This window comes from Hyaloscypha bicolor, assembly GCF_002865645.1.
Source record: "Hyaloscypha bicolor E unplaced genomic scaffold K444scaffold_87, whole genome shotgun sequence".
Taxonomy (NCBI): Eukaryota; Fungi; Ascomycota; class Leotiomycetes; order Helotiales; family Hyaloscyphaceae; genus Hyaloscypha; species Hyaloscypha bicolor.
This window is the reverse complement of record NW_020194589.1, coordinates 1,709,337-1,725,415: the sequence shown is the minus strand read 5'-3', so window position 1 is coordinate 1,725,415 and position 16,079 is coordinate 1,709,337. Positions and strand designations below refer to the sequence as shown.

The 16,079-nt window shown below is 28.9% G+C and overlaps 1 protein-coding gene across 1 annotated transcript; it reads left to right on the top strand.

The window, feature by feature from the left end:
- On the top strand, positions 1-1,350 carry K444DRAFT_613654 (uncharacterized protein). Its single transcript, XM_024880395.1, has one exon. The coding sequence runs from the start codon at positions 142-144 to the stop codon at positions 1,150-1,152; it is 1,011 nt and encodes a 336-aa protein (XP_024735754.1). The 5' UTR covers positions 1-141; the 3' UTR covers positions 1,153-1,350.
- The last annotated feature ends 14,729 nt before the right edge of the window (positions 1,351-16,079 follow it).

Here is a 16,079-nt window from a genome sequence, read left to right as displayed (position 1 = left end):
CTAAATTCTTACACCCCTCAGATCTGGCCATATATACTTCTCTTAGTCTTTTCATTCTAGGTGTTGTCCTTCATCTCCTTCACCTCGTCGAGAATCCACAAACTGAAAACATCACTAGATAAACAAATCAATCGCTCCACAATGGGCAGCATGGAACAGCCTCAAACTCTCACCTATGGCACATTTCGCTATATCACCAAGGGAATCAAGCCAACAGAAAGCAAGCACCTGTACCACCTTCCCGAAACATCCGAATTTGGAGACATTCGCTCCCTCCCCATGACAGACATCCGCTCCTCTCTCGACCTCGGCCAAGACTCGCCCTACAAACTCAACCTCCAAGGCTTCACAGCCCGCCGGCACCTCACCGCCCTAAAATCCCCACCCTACACCCACGCAAGCTGGAACGACGAGACAATCCTGAAAGAAATCTACATCCCGGAGATCGAGGCCCTGCTCCTGGACGTCACGGGCGGGAAAACAGTCTTCACAGACTCAGTCGTGATGCGCAACAACATCCACATCGAAATCGACGGCCTCGCCCGTGAAGAGAGTAAAGAAGAGGTTTCTGAGTTCCCGAAGTTTGTGGGTACGAAGGTTGGTTCGGGTGGCTCGCCGGCGCCGAAAGTGCATTTGGATTATGCGCCGAATGGGGCGAGGGCGCATATTAGAAAATACCATGCGAGGGTTGCGGAGTTGAGTTCTGAGATCATTGAGGCTGAGGATAGGCTCCTTGCAAAGGGGATCTCGCTCGCGGAGCTCAAGGATCATTATAATGGCCCGCGTTGGGCTATGTTCAGTGTTTGGAGGCCTTTGAAGACAGTGAAGCGTGATCCGCTTGCTTTGTCTGATTGCAGGACTTTCCCGAAGGAGGATTATGTTGATTACAAGGTCTCTTTCCCATCGGCTGGGGGAGAGGAGAGCCATAAAGAGGAAGTGTTTTTGGCATGTGGGAGTGAGGGACATGCGTGGCATTGGATTTCAAATCAGCGACCTGATGAGGTACTGATTATTCAGTTGTTTGATAGTGAGGCGGAGAAGAATGGGCTTGGTGTGGCGGGGGGTGTGATGCATTCTAGTGTGCATATCGATGGGATGGGGAAGGAGGAGGCGAGGGAGAGTGTTGAGGTGAGGTGTACGGTGATTTGGTAGATTCGATTTGAATTCTAGTACGGAGACAGCGGCATAAAGTGACGGGAATACAGGGCATGCATAATTCTAGGGCCTCTAATATGCCCTGTAGTGTCTCACTTGGCCCTGCAGCCACTGTAATTACACTGAGTCAAGGCCATAAGACCCTTGAAGGCTCACTGAAACCTCATGCAGCTCGATTAGGACGTTATATTAAGCTACAGTATTCTATAGGGCCTTAGCCCCTATATTTTTAGACGTACAGTACTAGCCAACTGATATTAGACAAAACCCCTTTTTACACCAAAACTCGGGTATAACACTTTCGCAACTAACCACATTCCGACCCTTTTACAGTAAAAATGTCTGAGTATAGCTCTTAATTGGATTATTGCGCTTAATTTTATTAATTACGATAATTCCAGGAACGTATGGTCGTAAAGTTGGGCGGCCGTAAACTGCGACGTTTTTGCCTTACCCCACTTTTATACCAAAATTCGCTTAATTTTGAGCTGAATTCCGGTCGTTGCAATACACGAGTAGACTGAAAAGGAACCTCTTATTTTCAGCTTACCTGGAATCGTATAAAAGTTAGATCTTGTACTGTGTATTTCGATTCCAATTTGTTAGATCGGTTTACGCATTGTGGGCGTTGTGATATTTCACCGCAAAGTAGGCAAAGTGGCGATTTTTGGTGGGGTTTCGCGATCTGTCTAATATCAGTTGGCTGTGACTGTACGTCCGTGATCGGTAGCAGGGTAAATTGAGCTTTTACCCCCCCATTAAGCTCTCCCATATTCTTTATTCTTCTTTACTCTCGCTTCAATTTATTATGGCTACTTTTGGAGGTCTTTTTGACTTCCCTGATTTATTAGATAGGCAATCAGAGCTCTCGTCACCCCCTGATTCGTCTAATAACGAGCATTCTAATGAGCATACTAAAGATAAAGACGATGCGTGGTATAATTTACCTACTGATTCAGAAGACGAGGATAAAGACGATAATTCAAGCCCACCGCTTTTGGTACTTCCCATACGACCTGTACCCTTAACTGAACTTGTTGTTTCTACTGCCATACGCAAAGAGCACTCTACTGGTGCGAGAATCAAGGCAATCTATATGCTTGAGAACAGAAAGACTCCGGTTCAGATCAAAAAGGCTATAGGAGTGCCCAAAATAACCGTTTATTAATTATATGCTATTACTAGAGAGCGTAGCTAGAGAGAGAATGAGGATATGCCCTTGGAAACAAGTCATATCTGTTACGGTTGTTACGATATACGGTACTAGTAGGGGTTAGACTAGAGCTAGAGAGGCATCTGGCATCTGAGCGAGGTATCTGTAGTCACCTGATCGTTGTACGTGACCCCGAGCTTAAGCTAGCACGTGGGCCCGTACGTAGCTCGCGATTATTTAGATCCGAGGCTCCTTCGGGATCCTCTTCTCTCTTTAGCTTTGAATCGTCGAAATAGAGACAGTCTAACTATGCCTTCCAGGCCCTAGATCTTGTACTCGTAATATAATTCAAAGCTTACCCATTTCTCAATCCTGCGGAGGATTTAAATAATACCCACCCGATCGGTTTTTAACGAGTACAGACGCGATATACCGTAGCTACTCCCGAACCGGTTAACTAATATCAGAACAAAAGAAAGCCCTAGAACGACTAGGCAAGAAAGCCCTGGACCGGCCAGGCAAGCGGATAGGCTAGTAACCTTACTACTAAACGAAGATCTACAAGAAAGCAAGTCCCGGAATAACTAGGCAAGTTAGAAGAAGCTATAGTATAAGATACTACTAGTATACTACCAGAAGGTGGACCAGAGCCTCTTATCGAGTCTCCTAAGGGGTCCGAGTATCCCGTTAATATTTATAGTAGAAAAGATACTCTCTTTTAGAGAATAGAGGAAAAAGAGAGACCTGCCTTATTAAAGGCGGAGTTCCAAGAGTTACTTTAGAACCCAGAGGCTTTATATAAAGAGATTATTAAGCTAATTCTAAAGATATATAATATCCTTATCTATAGTAAGAATTATCGGGATTAGCTAAAAGAAACCAAGTAAGCCCTATAAAAGAATAAAGCTATTATTGAGAAGCTTATTATATAGCCTACCGGGATAACCGGTTTTCCTATTCTAGAAAGTAAATACTTAGTTAAACTCCCTAATCTTTCCATTTTCGAAGATATAACCAAGAATAGTATTACTTTTAATAATTAGTTAGTTTAGATCAAGAATAAGCTCTATAGTAACTCTAATACCTATTAGATAGAGGACCTCAAGATTATTTATATATCCGGCCATATAAGTAGCTATATCCTTATACTAATCTCTCCCTACTTAAACCAGGATAGTTAATATATATACGAGATTATTAGGGAACTATATATCTATCTGGAGAAGCTATATAGTAACCTGAACAAGAAATATAATACTCGGCAAGTATTTAAGAAGCTATTTATAAAGAAAAGCCAGACCTTTTAGGAGTTCTATACCCTATTCCTGAGATATATAGCAGACGGAAATATTAATTTATAAGACCTTAAGAATAACCTAAATAATAAGCTCACCTGGAAGCTTTAAGAAGCTATAACTATATATTATAATAACCCGGCTATTCGTATTATAGAGTTTATATAATATTATATTATAAATAACTAGTAGATCCGAGCTTATTATAAAAAGAAAAAACAGGTATCTAAGAAAGCTAATAAAGATATAGACAAGCCAAGCCCAGGAGATATTTCTTATATAAAGCCCGCTCCCAAGATCCTAATAATAGATAAGTCTATTACCCCGAAGCCCGGATCCTTAGATCTCAAGTACTATAACTATAATAAATTTGGTTATATATCTAGGAATTATCTAGAGCCCAAGATAGAGTATATAAAGCAAGTTTTAGTGGCCAAGCTAGTAATACTTACTATAAGTAAGCTATTTAAGAGTATAGAATAGGGAAATAAGAACCCCTAAAGGAAGTTTCTTTTTTAGGGCCATATTATATAAATATAGTAAAAGTTAATTTGAACTAGTTACTAGAAAATAAAGCATTTATATTCTCTTATATAATTAGTAATAATAGATTAGGTATTAAGACTTTTTCTCTTATTAATACTAGAATAAATAAATATACTTTTATTAATTCCAAGTTTATAAGAATAATTAAATAATTTCTAGATATTAAATATAAGGTATTTATTAGTAAGTAATAAGATAATAAAATAAATTAGTATATTATAAAACTATAGTATTAAATTCAATATAGAACTAATCTCTATCTCTCCTATAAGGTCCAGGGAAGCCTCCTCTAAATAGGAGGCCCCGATAGTATATATATAATTAGTAATTTATAAGCCTAATATATATAATATAAATAGTAATTAGTTAGGATATTAAAGGGCTGCTAATCTCTCTAATTAATACCTGTAATATCCGAGGTTTATTATATATCTTTAAATTATATATAATCCTATATATATTATAACTATACTTCTTTTCTAGGATCTTATTCCCAAGATTCATTAATCCTAGTAAATATTTAATTAATTATTTATTTAATTAATATAAACTTCTAATATCTTAAGAGGTAGTTTTACTAATATAATCTAGATAATAGATATAAAAATCGTCTAATTAGATTAGGGCTAAGTAAATAAGAAGGAAGAGTAATTATATTCCAGGTATAGGAGCTAGCCGGTAATTATAATTTCGTTTAGGATCTAAGTATTCTAATTAGCTTAATTTAAAGTACTAAGGCACTATCTTATAAAATTAATACTACCTATTAGATCTCGTATTAGAATAATCTAAATAGCTATATAGAAAGAATTTAATAAATATTTATATAAGAAACCTATATAAATATTTCTAAGGTCCTAGAAATTATTTATAGGCTCCTGAAAGCATATATTAATTAGTTATACTAAATTCTAATTAGGACTAGTACGAAAACTAGTAATTAATCCAGATAACTCTCTATTTCTATAAAAGAACCTCTTTATATTACTATATACTTTCTTTCTTTCTAATAACTATATATATAATAACTTCTTCTATTATTACTTTCTAGCCTCTTTTTCTACTCTTCTTTAAGTCTTCTTTAATTATTTTTAATTAATTCTATAATATTTTCTTCTGGCTTTATTATCTACTAATATAATTATAAGTATAAAGGTAATCTTATAGCCTTCTTTCCTATTACTAGTAGATACTTGAAATACTTTAAGTATTTGCTTATTAATTTCTTTATCTTATATACTATAGTATTTAGTAAGAAGAATTATAATTATTATAATAAGGGTTCTAAGTCTTATATATTAGTAAGTTCTTTAGTTTTAATATCTATTAAAGCTAATATAATTTCAGATTCCTTATTACTTATTAGAGGCTTACTAGTTCTAGAAAGATACTATTATAATCTTTAAGAAATTTCTTGAAAAATATCCTAAATAATATTATACTAATATAGATAATACTATTAATTAGGTTTTTAAAAACTAGAAGGATACTAATAAGCTTCGGAATTCTTCTTTCTATCTTAATAAGGCAGAGAATAATATTACTTGAATTAGTATTCTAAAAGTAAGTTCTTTCTAATATATTTAGGTACTTACTAATTCCTTAAAGAAATATTATAAAGTCTATTTTTAAGATATTAATCTTATTACCGAGATTACTATTAAGATTACTAAATAGTTTACTACTAGTATTTCAAGTACTAATAATATAATACTTATAGCTATTTGGGACCTGACTTTAGAAATTCGGGCCTTTTATAAGATATATATAATAATTATAAGTTCCTTATTTATTTCTCTTAATATCCTTAATACTAATATTATTATAGTATAACTATATCCTATTAAGAAATAAGTAGATTCCGGAAAGTATTAGCTAATTCTTTACTAAGTCCTAAATAAAACTAGTATTTGGTATTTTTGCTTTAGAAATTAGGAATTTATAGGAATTAGAGTTTATTTATTTAAGATACCTATAGCTAGTTTACTTATAATAAATCTTTTTTAATTCTAAATCTTTTTTCTAATAATTTAAATATAATTCTTATAAGCCTTAATAAAATCCTAGAAAACCTTTATAGATAAAAAAATCCAGAGAAAGAATATCTCTATTATTATTCCGGGCCTTTTCTTAGCTATCTAGATCCTTTTTTTTTTTAAGTAGTTTTCTTTTTAGTAGTCCAGAATTTTTTTTAATCTTAAGAGATTATTAAAAGATAGTTTCAGATTCTAAGCTATAGTTTTAGTTATATAATTTCAGAAGTTCCTTAGAATTTTCAAAATTAGGAAAAGCGAATAACTAGATATTATAATTTTTAGGCCAGGCTTTTTATTTAATTAAATACTATTACTTTTTACTTTTATTATTTTATTAATAATTAATAATAGCTTTTATTTTCTATTCTTATTTTTTATTATTATTTACTAATTCCGGAAGTTCTCTAAAAAAATATAGGTATAGCTTCTAATTCTTTTTTACTATATATTCTTTAAAGAGGGAAATATAAAAAGTTAGATATAAATAATTATATATATTTAGTAGTTTTAATTTATATACTAAATTACTAATATATTTAAAGATCCTAAATAGATCTATAAATTTTAGCTTAAGCTTTCTTATTTTAAGTTTAATATTTCTTATTAATAGTATTATCTAGGCTTCTTTAGAATAGTATTTAGCTAACTAGTATTTATTATAGTAGGTTTCCCGGTTATTTTATATATAATATTATAAATCCTTAAGCTTTCTCTATTTTGCTTTAAGGGTTTCTAGCCTCCTATATATAGCTAGTATCTTTTCTATAATTCTATTCTTAGGATTTTATAGAAATTAAGAATAGTATCTATAATATATATAGAAAGATATATCCTATAAAACCTAATATTTTGAGTTATTATATATAAATTCTATAAAAGATAACTTTTTAAACTAGTTATTTTTTTAGGTATTATAATAATATCTTAAATAGTATTCTAGGGCCTGGTTCTGTTTTTCTATCTAACTATTTATTTAAGAATAATAAGCTATACTTAAATACTATTTATATATTAAATAGAAGCAGAAAACAGACTAGAACTAGCTAGTAAATACTATTTCTTAATTAGAAATAATTTTATTAGGGAAGTTAAAGATCGAGAAAATATATTCCTATATAATCTTAGTAAGCTCTAGAGAATTAATAGTCTTATAATATATAATATATCTTATTATTTTAGAATACTAGTTAATAATTATAAGAATTATATTAAAATCAGGACCTTTTACCGGATTCTTATATAATAGTAGACCTATAATAAAATTTATAGAAATCTTATTTTAGGATCTCTTAGGCTATAATAAACTATTAAGTAAACTATATAGCAAATACCTCTTTACCTTAATTTTCTAATAGATATTATATTCTTAATAATAATTATAAATATCTCCTTTTATATTCTCCTAATACTAGGATCTTCTAAGGAGCTTAAAAGTCTTCTTTATTCTATAGTATTTGTCTATTAGATTATTATAATAAAGCTTTATAACTTCTTAATATAAAGCAGGATTATTAGATATAATAATTCTTAAATAGTACCTAAATAGGCTCGAATTATTTTTCTAGATTTCCTTTCTCTTAGTATCTTTTTTACTAAGCCTTTATTTTATAATATTCTAATATTAAGAATTATTTCTCTAAGCTACCTGGATAATATTTAGAAGAGATTCAGATAGAGAGGCTAGTACTATAGCTCTTTTAGTAGCTATATATATTTATATATAGGGAATTAGATATTTATAACTATTTAATTTAAAAACTCGAGAGACCGAGAAGTCTTTAGTTCTATTAAGTAATATAATTATAGATATTTCTATTACCTTAGCTATAATAGTAGAGCCTTTAAGGCATTTCCCTATATTTTATTTCTTAACTAATTCTATAGTTAAGGAATCTATAAGATAATCTATTTACTTATCTTATAGTAAATATTTCTCCTTAGTTATTATAAATATAGTAAGTATTAAATAATACTTATTTTAAAAAGAGAACTCTTTAGATATTTATAAAGATTTCTGAATTATAATTATAAAAGCTTTTTTTAACTTATTCTAAAAAGTTAAAAGCCAAGTTATATTAATAGAACCTTTTTTATAATTAGGTCTTTTACTAGGTCTATTTACTGGGTTTGAGGTACCTTTATAGTAAATAATATTAAAATTATATATTATAAGATATATTACCTAATATATTTAATAGCTTTCTAGATACTTTATTTCTATAAAGTATTAGAGGTTATTATAGTCTATAATAACCTTAATTATAAACCTGGACTCTTTAAGGTAATAGTACTAATATTTAAAGGCTTTAATAATTATAAGTAGCTCTTTATTATAGGTACTATAGTTATATTTGGCTCTGGAAAGTTTCCGGAACTAGAATACTATTAGATACTAGTATTTTTTCGGGCTATTACTAGAATTAACTTATTATAAAATAGTACTAGTAATTACGAATTTTAATATATTAGTTTTAATATAAATATTCTTAGAAGAATTAAAATAAACTAGAATAGGTATTATAGTAAAAGCTTTTTTTAAAGTCTTAAAGCTTTTAGCTATTTTATCTATTTATATAAAAAGACCGGATTTCCGGCCCTTTTCTATTTCTTTTAAGAGATTTATTAAGCCTATAATTACCTGAAAGTAATAGTAGATAAACCTATAATAGAAATTAGTAAATTCAAGAAATACTTAAATATTATAGAATAATTTTAGTTCTGGCTATTTAATAATATTATAGATTTATTTAGAATCCGTATAAATATTTTCTATTCTAATAAGAAAGCTCAGAAATTTAATTTCCTTAATATTAAACTCGCATTTACTAAGTTTATAAAACAGGTTATTTTTATATAGCCTAGTAAATATCTAATAAATATAATTATAGTATTTATCTTTATTTTAGAAGTAAATAAGAATATTATTTAAATAAATAACTATAAAATAATTCAGGAGCCCTATAAGTATAGTATTAATATATACTTAAAATATGGCTAGTATATTAGCTAGCCCAAAAGATATTATAAGATATTTAAAATAGCTATAGTAGGTCCTAAAAGCTATTTTCTATTTATATTCTTTATAAATTCTTATTTAATAATATATATTCTTAAGATCTAGCTTTATAAAGATCTTGGCTTTTTGGAGCCGGTTAAGGGTCTTATTAATAAGAGAAAGCAAATACTAATTCTTGATTATAACTTAATTAAGTTTATAATAATTAATATAAAAATATAGCCCTTTATCTTTTTTAGAAATAAAAAGAATAGGTATTTTTACTAGGCTTTTACTAGGCCTTATCTAATATTTATAAAATATATCCTATAAATATAGATATAATATTTCTAGTTAGATCTCTAATAGATTATATAAAGGCCTATATAGGACCGTACTATTTATATTAATAAAGTATTTAATACTACTAAGATTAGGAAGTTCCGAAGCTTTATTAGGATTAAAAACCTATAAGAAGTCTTTATATTTATTATTCCGGAAGTAAATAGGTATCTCTAAGGCCCCTTTCCGAAGGGTATTAATTTACTATATTAAAAACTCCTATTTAGTATTACTAGAACCATATAATAAAGTAGAGACCTAGTAATTATTATAAATATATAAAGCCTATTATCTAAAATAGTTATATTTGCCTTTTATTAAAAATAAGACTTAAGATACTAGCTCAGGATACTAGTTAAGCTCCTTACTAAACTCTTTTAGTATTAGGATCTTAATATTATTAGGCTATATAGATATATATATCTATTATTTCTTAATATAATCTATATATTATATAAGAGTTACTTTATAAAATTCTATACTAAAAATAAGGCTATAAGAGCTAATATTTTTATATTTATAGAACCGGAGCTTAAAAGGATATATTTTATTATAATTATCTATAATAAATATCTCAAGATTATAGGCTTAATAGACCTTAAATCTATTCCTATAAAAGGTTATAAACCCTTAGTTATACTTAGCTAAAATAATAAAGCCCTGGCTTTAAGCCTAATTATTATTAAGGAAGTTATAATCTAATCCGGTATTACTAAATCTGCTATATATCTCTAAGATACCTATTTCTGGCTATATTAATCTTACTTAAATAATTATATAAAGTAATATATCTTTTTTATTATAGCCAAAATTATTAATATTTAAGATTTGGCCTTTTCTTTTCCCTATTTCTTAGGAAAGTCTTCTCTAAAGTACTTCTCTATAATAATAGTATTAACCTGCTTTTATAAATACCTTAACTCTTCTATGGTTTTGGCCTTATTAGGGTTCTACTAAGCCTATTTAATATATTTGAAATACTTTATATTTCCTAAGAAGTATTCTTTCTATTTATAAATCTAATAAACTATATCTAAAATAGAACTAGTATTTTATTAAGGCCTTAAAGAAGCCAAAATATTACCTAAGAATTTCTTATATAATTTTCGGAACTTATTCTTTCTTTTTTAATAGCCTTATAAATCAGAATTTGCTAAATTAGAGTTCTTAGGGGCAGAATTACCCTTATTAAACTTCCCTTCTTTTACTTTCCTTAATTTGAAATAAGTAATATATTCTGCTTTCTAAGCTTTCTTAAGCTATTCAGAAATAGATATTACCTTATTTCCTAAAAAAAAAATATATAAGTATCTAATAAGTCTTATAATTAGATAAAATATTATTAAGAGTCTAGATCTAGTTCTGCTTAGAATATAGGTTCTAGTTAATTTCGAGACTAATTATCCGAATATATAACTCGGTAACTATTTTACTATTTTTCTAATAAAGATCTCGGAGCTTCTTAAAGGTATTTTATTAACGGGTTTAAGGTACTTAAAGTATATTAGCTAAATAGGCCTTAAATTACTTCTAATAAATCTTATATAATAGTAGGCTTTATTTTATTATAACTTCCCAAGTATTATAAGGTTTATTCCTAAGGATACTTATAGTAAAGTTAACTCTAGAAAAGTATCTATTATAAGTCTAAGATTAGGTTCTAAAAACCGCTTTTTAGGAAAATATAAATATTTTCTATTTCTTAAGAGACTTTCTATAATATAAATCAGATATCCGGACTTTAAGAAGCTTCTTTTAGTTTAAATATATCTTTAGGATATTATATAGTAGCTCCTAACGAATAGTATTGAGATTATTCTCAAAGCTTATTATATTAGGAAAGGAAATAAATTCTAATTCCATTTTAGGAAGTTCCCTAATAGGAATTACTAAGAAAAAGAGAATAGATTTATAAATAAAGTTTCTATAAAATATAGTAAACTATAAGATATTCCTGAGAATACTCTTATATTATTCTAATTATAGGATATACTAGTTAATTATATTTACTAATTCTTGCTTTTATTAGAGTACTTTGACTTTAGTATATAAGCCCTATTCTATAGCTTAGGTAGTAGTAACTTGGGTATTAATCTCGATATCTTAATTATTACCGGGATTATTTCTGTTATTATTACTAGCTCTTAGAGGCTTCTAAGGAGCCCCGTTAAAAGTATTAGACGAGCCTTTACTATTACCTATATTAGGGTTAATCTGGTCGATTTCCTCTATAGGAATAGCTCTAGTAAGGGATTATATATTTTATAGATTTCGAGATATAATTACTTATTAAACTACCTCTTTTAAGGATAAAGAGATTAGCTTATAAGGTATTTATTAGTAGATAATAAAATAATAGAATAAATTAGTATATTATAAAACTATAGTATTAAATTTAGTATAGAACTAATCTCTATCTCTCTTATAAGATCCAGGGAAGCCTTCTCTAAATAGGAGGCCCTAATAGTATATATATAATTAGTAATTTATAAGCCTAATATATATAATATAAATAGTAGTTAGTTGGGATATTAAAGGGCCGCCGATTTCCCTAATTAATACCTATAATATCCGAGGTTTATTATATGCCCTTAAGTTATATACGACCCTATATATATTATATTAAGCCTACTTAATTAGTATTACCCTATAATATAAGGAGGTTTAATAGTAAGTAGGCCGTACCTATTACTTATTATATTGAGCTTATACTCTTAATTAATAGATAAAAGGTCCTAGTACCTATACTAGTTATAGGGCTAGGTAAATATAATATGATTTTGGAATAATAGTAGTTTGTAAATACTAGTATTCTAATTAATTACAAGAATAGAAAGTTAATCTGGCCAGATAATTAGCCTAGAAAAAAGAATTAGGATAAGGTCCTAACTATTATATATAAGAACTTAGAATCTGGGAAAAGTAACTAGTACTAAGAAGATATAAATAGAAAGAATAAAGCTATAGCTATAGATAAGTTCTAGAGACCTTAGCTTATAAAGAGAAAACCCTCTTATTTTCTTTCTAATCCGGGTTTAGAAAGCCGTATATAATAAAAGGATTAAGCTCGATATTATAAAGAAATATAAGTGGCCTTAGGAAATATAGAAGTTTCTCCTAAGCCAGAAATAGGAATATTAAAACTATATTATCTAAAGGAAAGCCATAAGATCTAGTTAAGGCCCTTAGTTAATATTATAGGTATTTCGCTAGCTACTTTCTAGATAAACCTATAGAAGAAGGAAAACCTTTTCTTTATAATATTATTTTTTAAGATTAATAAAGAGCTAGAATTATAATAAGAAGACAAGTTTATTTCAGGCAAATAATAGCCAGGAAAGACGGAGTTATAGTAGCTAGTAAGAGTCTTACTAGAGAAGTTTAAGGATTTTATAGATATCTTCTTAAAGAAAATATTAAATATCTTATTCCTATATTAATTATATAATTATAAGATTTAAATTAATAATCCCGAAGGCCTAGAAAGCCTAGGGTATTTCCCGCTCTATTAATAGTTAACCTATAAGCTATAGGAGATCAAGTGCTTTCTTAAAAAGAACCTCTAATAGGGCTTTATTAAGCCAAGCTAGTTCTCTTTTATATCCCTAATCCTTTTTATAAAAAAGGCTAATAGAGCTCTCTGATTCTATATTAACTATTATAAGCTAAATAACTTAATATGGAAGAACTATTATTCTCTTTTTCTTATTTATGAGACCCTTATATAGCTAGCTCAAGCTAAGGTCTATATAAAGCTAGATATTTAGTAAGTATTTTATTAGATCTGAATAAACCCAGAATTAGAAAAACTTATAATATTTCATATAAGATATAGGGCCTATAAGTATAAGGTTCTTTAGGAAGGCCTAACTAATAGCCCTATTATATATTAGAAATATATAAATAATATTCTTTTTAATTATCTTAATATCTTTTATATAGCTTATTTAAATAATACCCTAATTTACTCGAATAATTCCCTAGAGTATAAAGACTATATATAAAAGGTTCTTTAGTAATTACGGGATACTAGCCTTTAAGTAAATATTAAGAAATTAGAGTTTAAGGTTATTTATATAAAGTACCTAGACTTTATTATTTCTATTAGAGGTATTAAAATAGATCTAGACAAAATAGTAGTTATTAAGAACTAGTAACTACTAAAAATAATTAAAGAAATATAAGGCTTTCTGGGTTTTTATAACTTTTATTAATACTTTATTACGGAATACGGCTATATAATAAAGCCCCTAATAGCTCTAATATATAAGAGAGTTCCGTTTAAATAGACAGATTAGTATTAAGAAGGTTTTACTAAACTAAAGCAAACTATACTCTTGGTACTAATTCTATATTACTATAACCCGAACCTTCTTACTATAATTAAAATAAATATATTAAATAGAGTTATAGCCGGTATTCTCTTATAATAAGACCCCTAGATAGGACTCTAGTACCCAATAGTATTCTTCTCTAAGACTATATAGTTAGTAGAACTAAACTATAATATTTATAATAAAAAGATACTTGCTATTATTCTCTCTTTAACTAAATAATAAGTAAAGCTAGAAGGCCTATAAGAAGTACCCTTTATAATTTACTTAAATTACCGAGCCCTTAAGTACTTTATAATTATAAAGAAGCTCTTAGTAAGATAAGCTTACTAGGTAAAATATCTTTCTTATTACTATTTTAAGCTTATATATTAGGCAGGTAAGTCAAATAAATAAGTAGATATTTTAAATAGGAAATATAAGGATATAATTACCTAGAATAAGGTAATAGTAGTTTACTAAACCCAAATTCTCTTCCTATAATAAAAGATTAATAATAATATTATACGGGATCTCTAGTTAGCCCTAATTAAGGCCTTTATAAGCCCGGCTCAGGAAGAAACCTAGTATAATAATATCTAGCTAGTAGATAAGCTATTAAGTAAGAACCGAGAGTTACCGGAGCTAGAAGAACTATAGAATAAAGCAAGAAATAAGAAAGAAGGTACTTGAATATTATAAAATGGCCTCCTTTTATAATATAGTAAACTATTTATATCTAATAGTATAATAATACCCGAAATACCCTTATATACTACCCTTATTTAGAAGGTATATATATAGCCCCTAATAGGATATCCAGAATAAGCCAAGCTTTAATAGCTTCTTTAGGCCCGCTATTACTAGCCAGGCCAAGATATAAATATTAATTAGTATAGGAATAACTATTATACCTACTAATAATCCCATATCCCTAGAAATAAGAAGCCAGGGCTCTTATATCTATTACTAGTTCCTGACTGCCCCTAGTAACATATATTAGTGAATTTTAAGAAGTATCTAGAGAGTAGGAATAAGTATAATATAGTAGTAATCTTTATTAACCGCCTAGATAAGTACCTTATTACGATTCCTGTCCGAGATATAGTAATAGCTAAAGAGTTAGTACTCCTATTCCTTACCTATATAGTTTACTAAGTTAGTATCCCGGAAACTATAGTATCTAATTAAGGCCCCTAGTTTATATCGGATTTCTGGAGCAAGTTCTATAAGTATATTAGTATAAAGCTCAAGTTATTAACTACTAACTATCCCCAAACTAATAGCCAGATAGAGATTATTAACTAGTATTTTGACTAATGGCTATATCTTTATATAAATTACTACTAGAATAATTAGAACGAATAGGTAGTAATAATTAACTACTAGTAGGCAGCTCTAATCTATAAGACTATAGGCTAATCCCCGTTTCTTATAGAGAAGGGCTATAAACTACGGATATTATTTAATTAGGAAACCCAAGTATAATCGGGTACCCCGAAGGAAGAGCTAAATAGACAGGAAATAAAGACCCTAGTAATATGGCTCTATAAATTATAATAAAAGATATAGGAGAATATAATATAAGTATAAGAATACTATACTACTTAAGCTAATAAATACCGCCGACTAGTAAACTTCGGAATAAGAGATAAGGTATGAATTATTACCAAGTACTAGAAGAATAATTATCCGAGCCATAAGCTAGCTTACTAAATAGAAGAACTATATAAAATCCTGGAATAAGTAGGATATTTCTTTAGACTTAAGCTTCCGGAATTAATAAGAATATATCCGGTATTCTATATAGAGAAGCTATATAAAGATCCAGGTAATCCCCTTTCCGGATAAGCAAATCCGGAGCCTCTGCTATTAGAACTATAAGACGGGGAAATAGAATACAAAGTTCAAAAGATATAAGTAATAAAACTATTTTATAGGAAGCTAAAGTACTAAGTCTAGTAGAAAGGATAGGACCCAGATCTGAAGTAGTATCCCGCTTCCTTATTAAGTAATAGCGCCCTAGCTCTTTAAAGCTTCTATAATAAGAATCCCGAATAGCCAGGACCGCCCCAGAATCTCCCCTATTAGTTAGACTATACCAAGAACGATATACTACCGGAACCGTATAATACGGACGGAAATCCTTTAAAGTTATATATAAAAGGCCCTGGCCTTTAATATATAACCTACGACTTGGAAATTCAATAGGAACTTTCGAAGCTCGGGGACGAGCTTACTTCG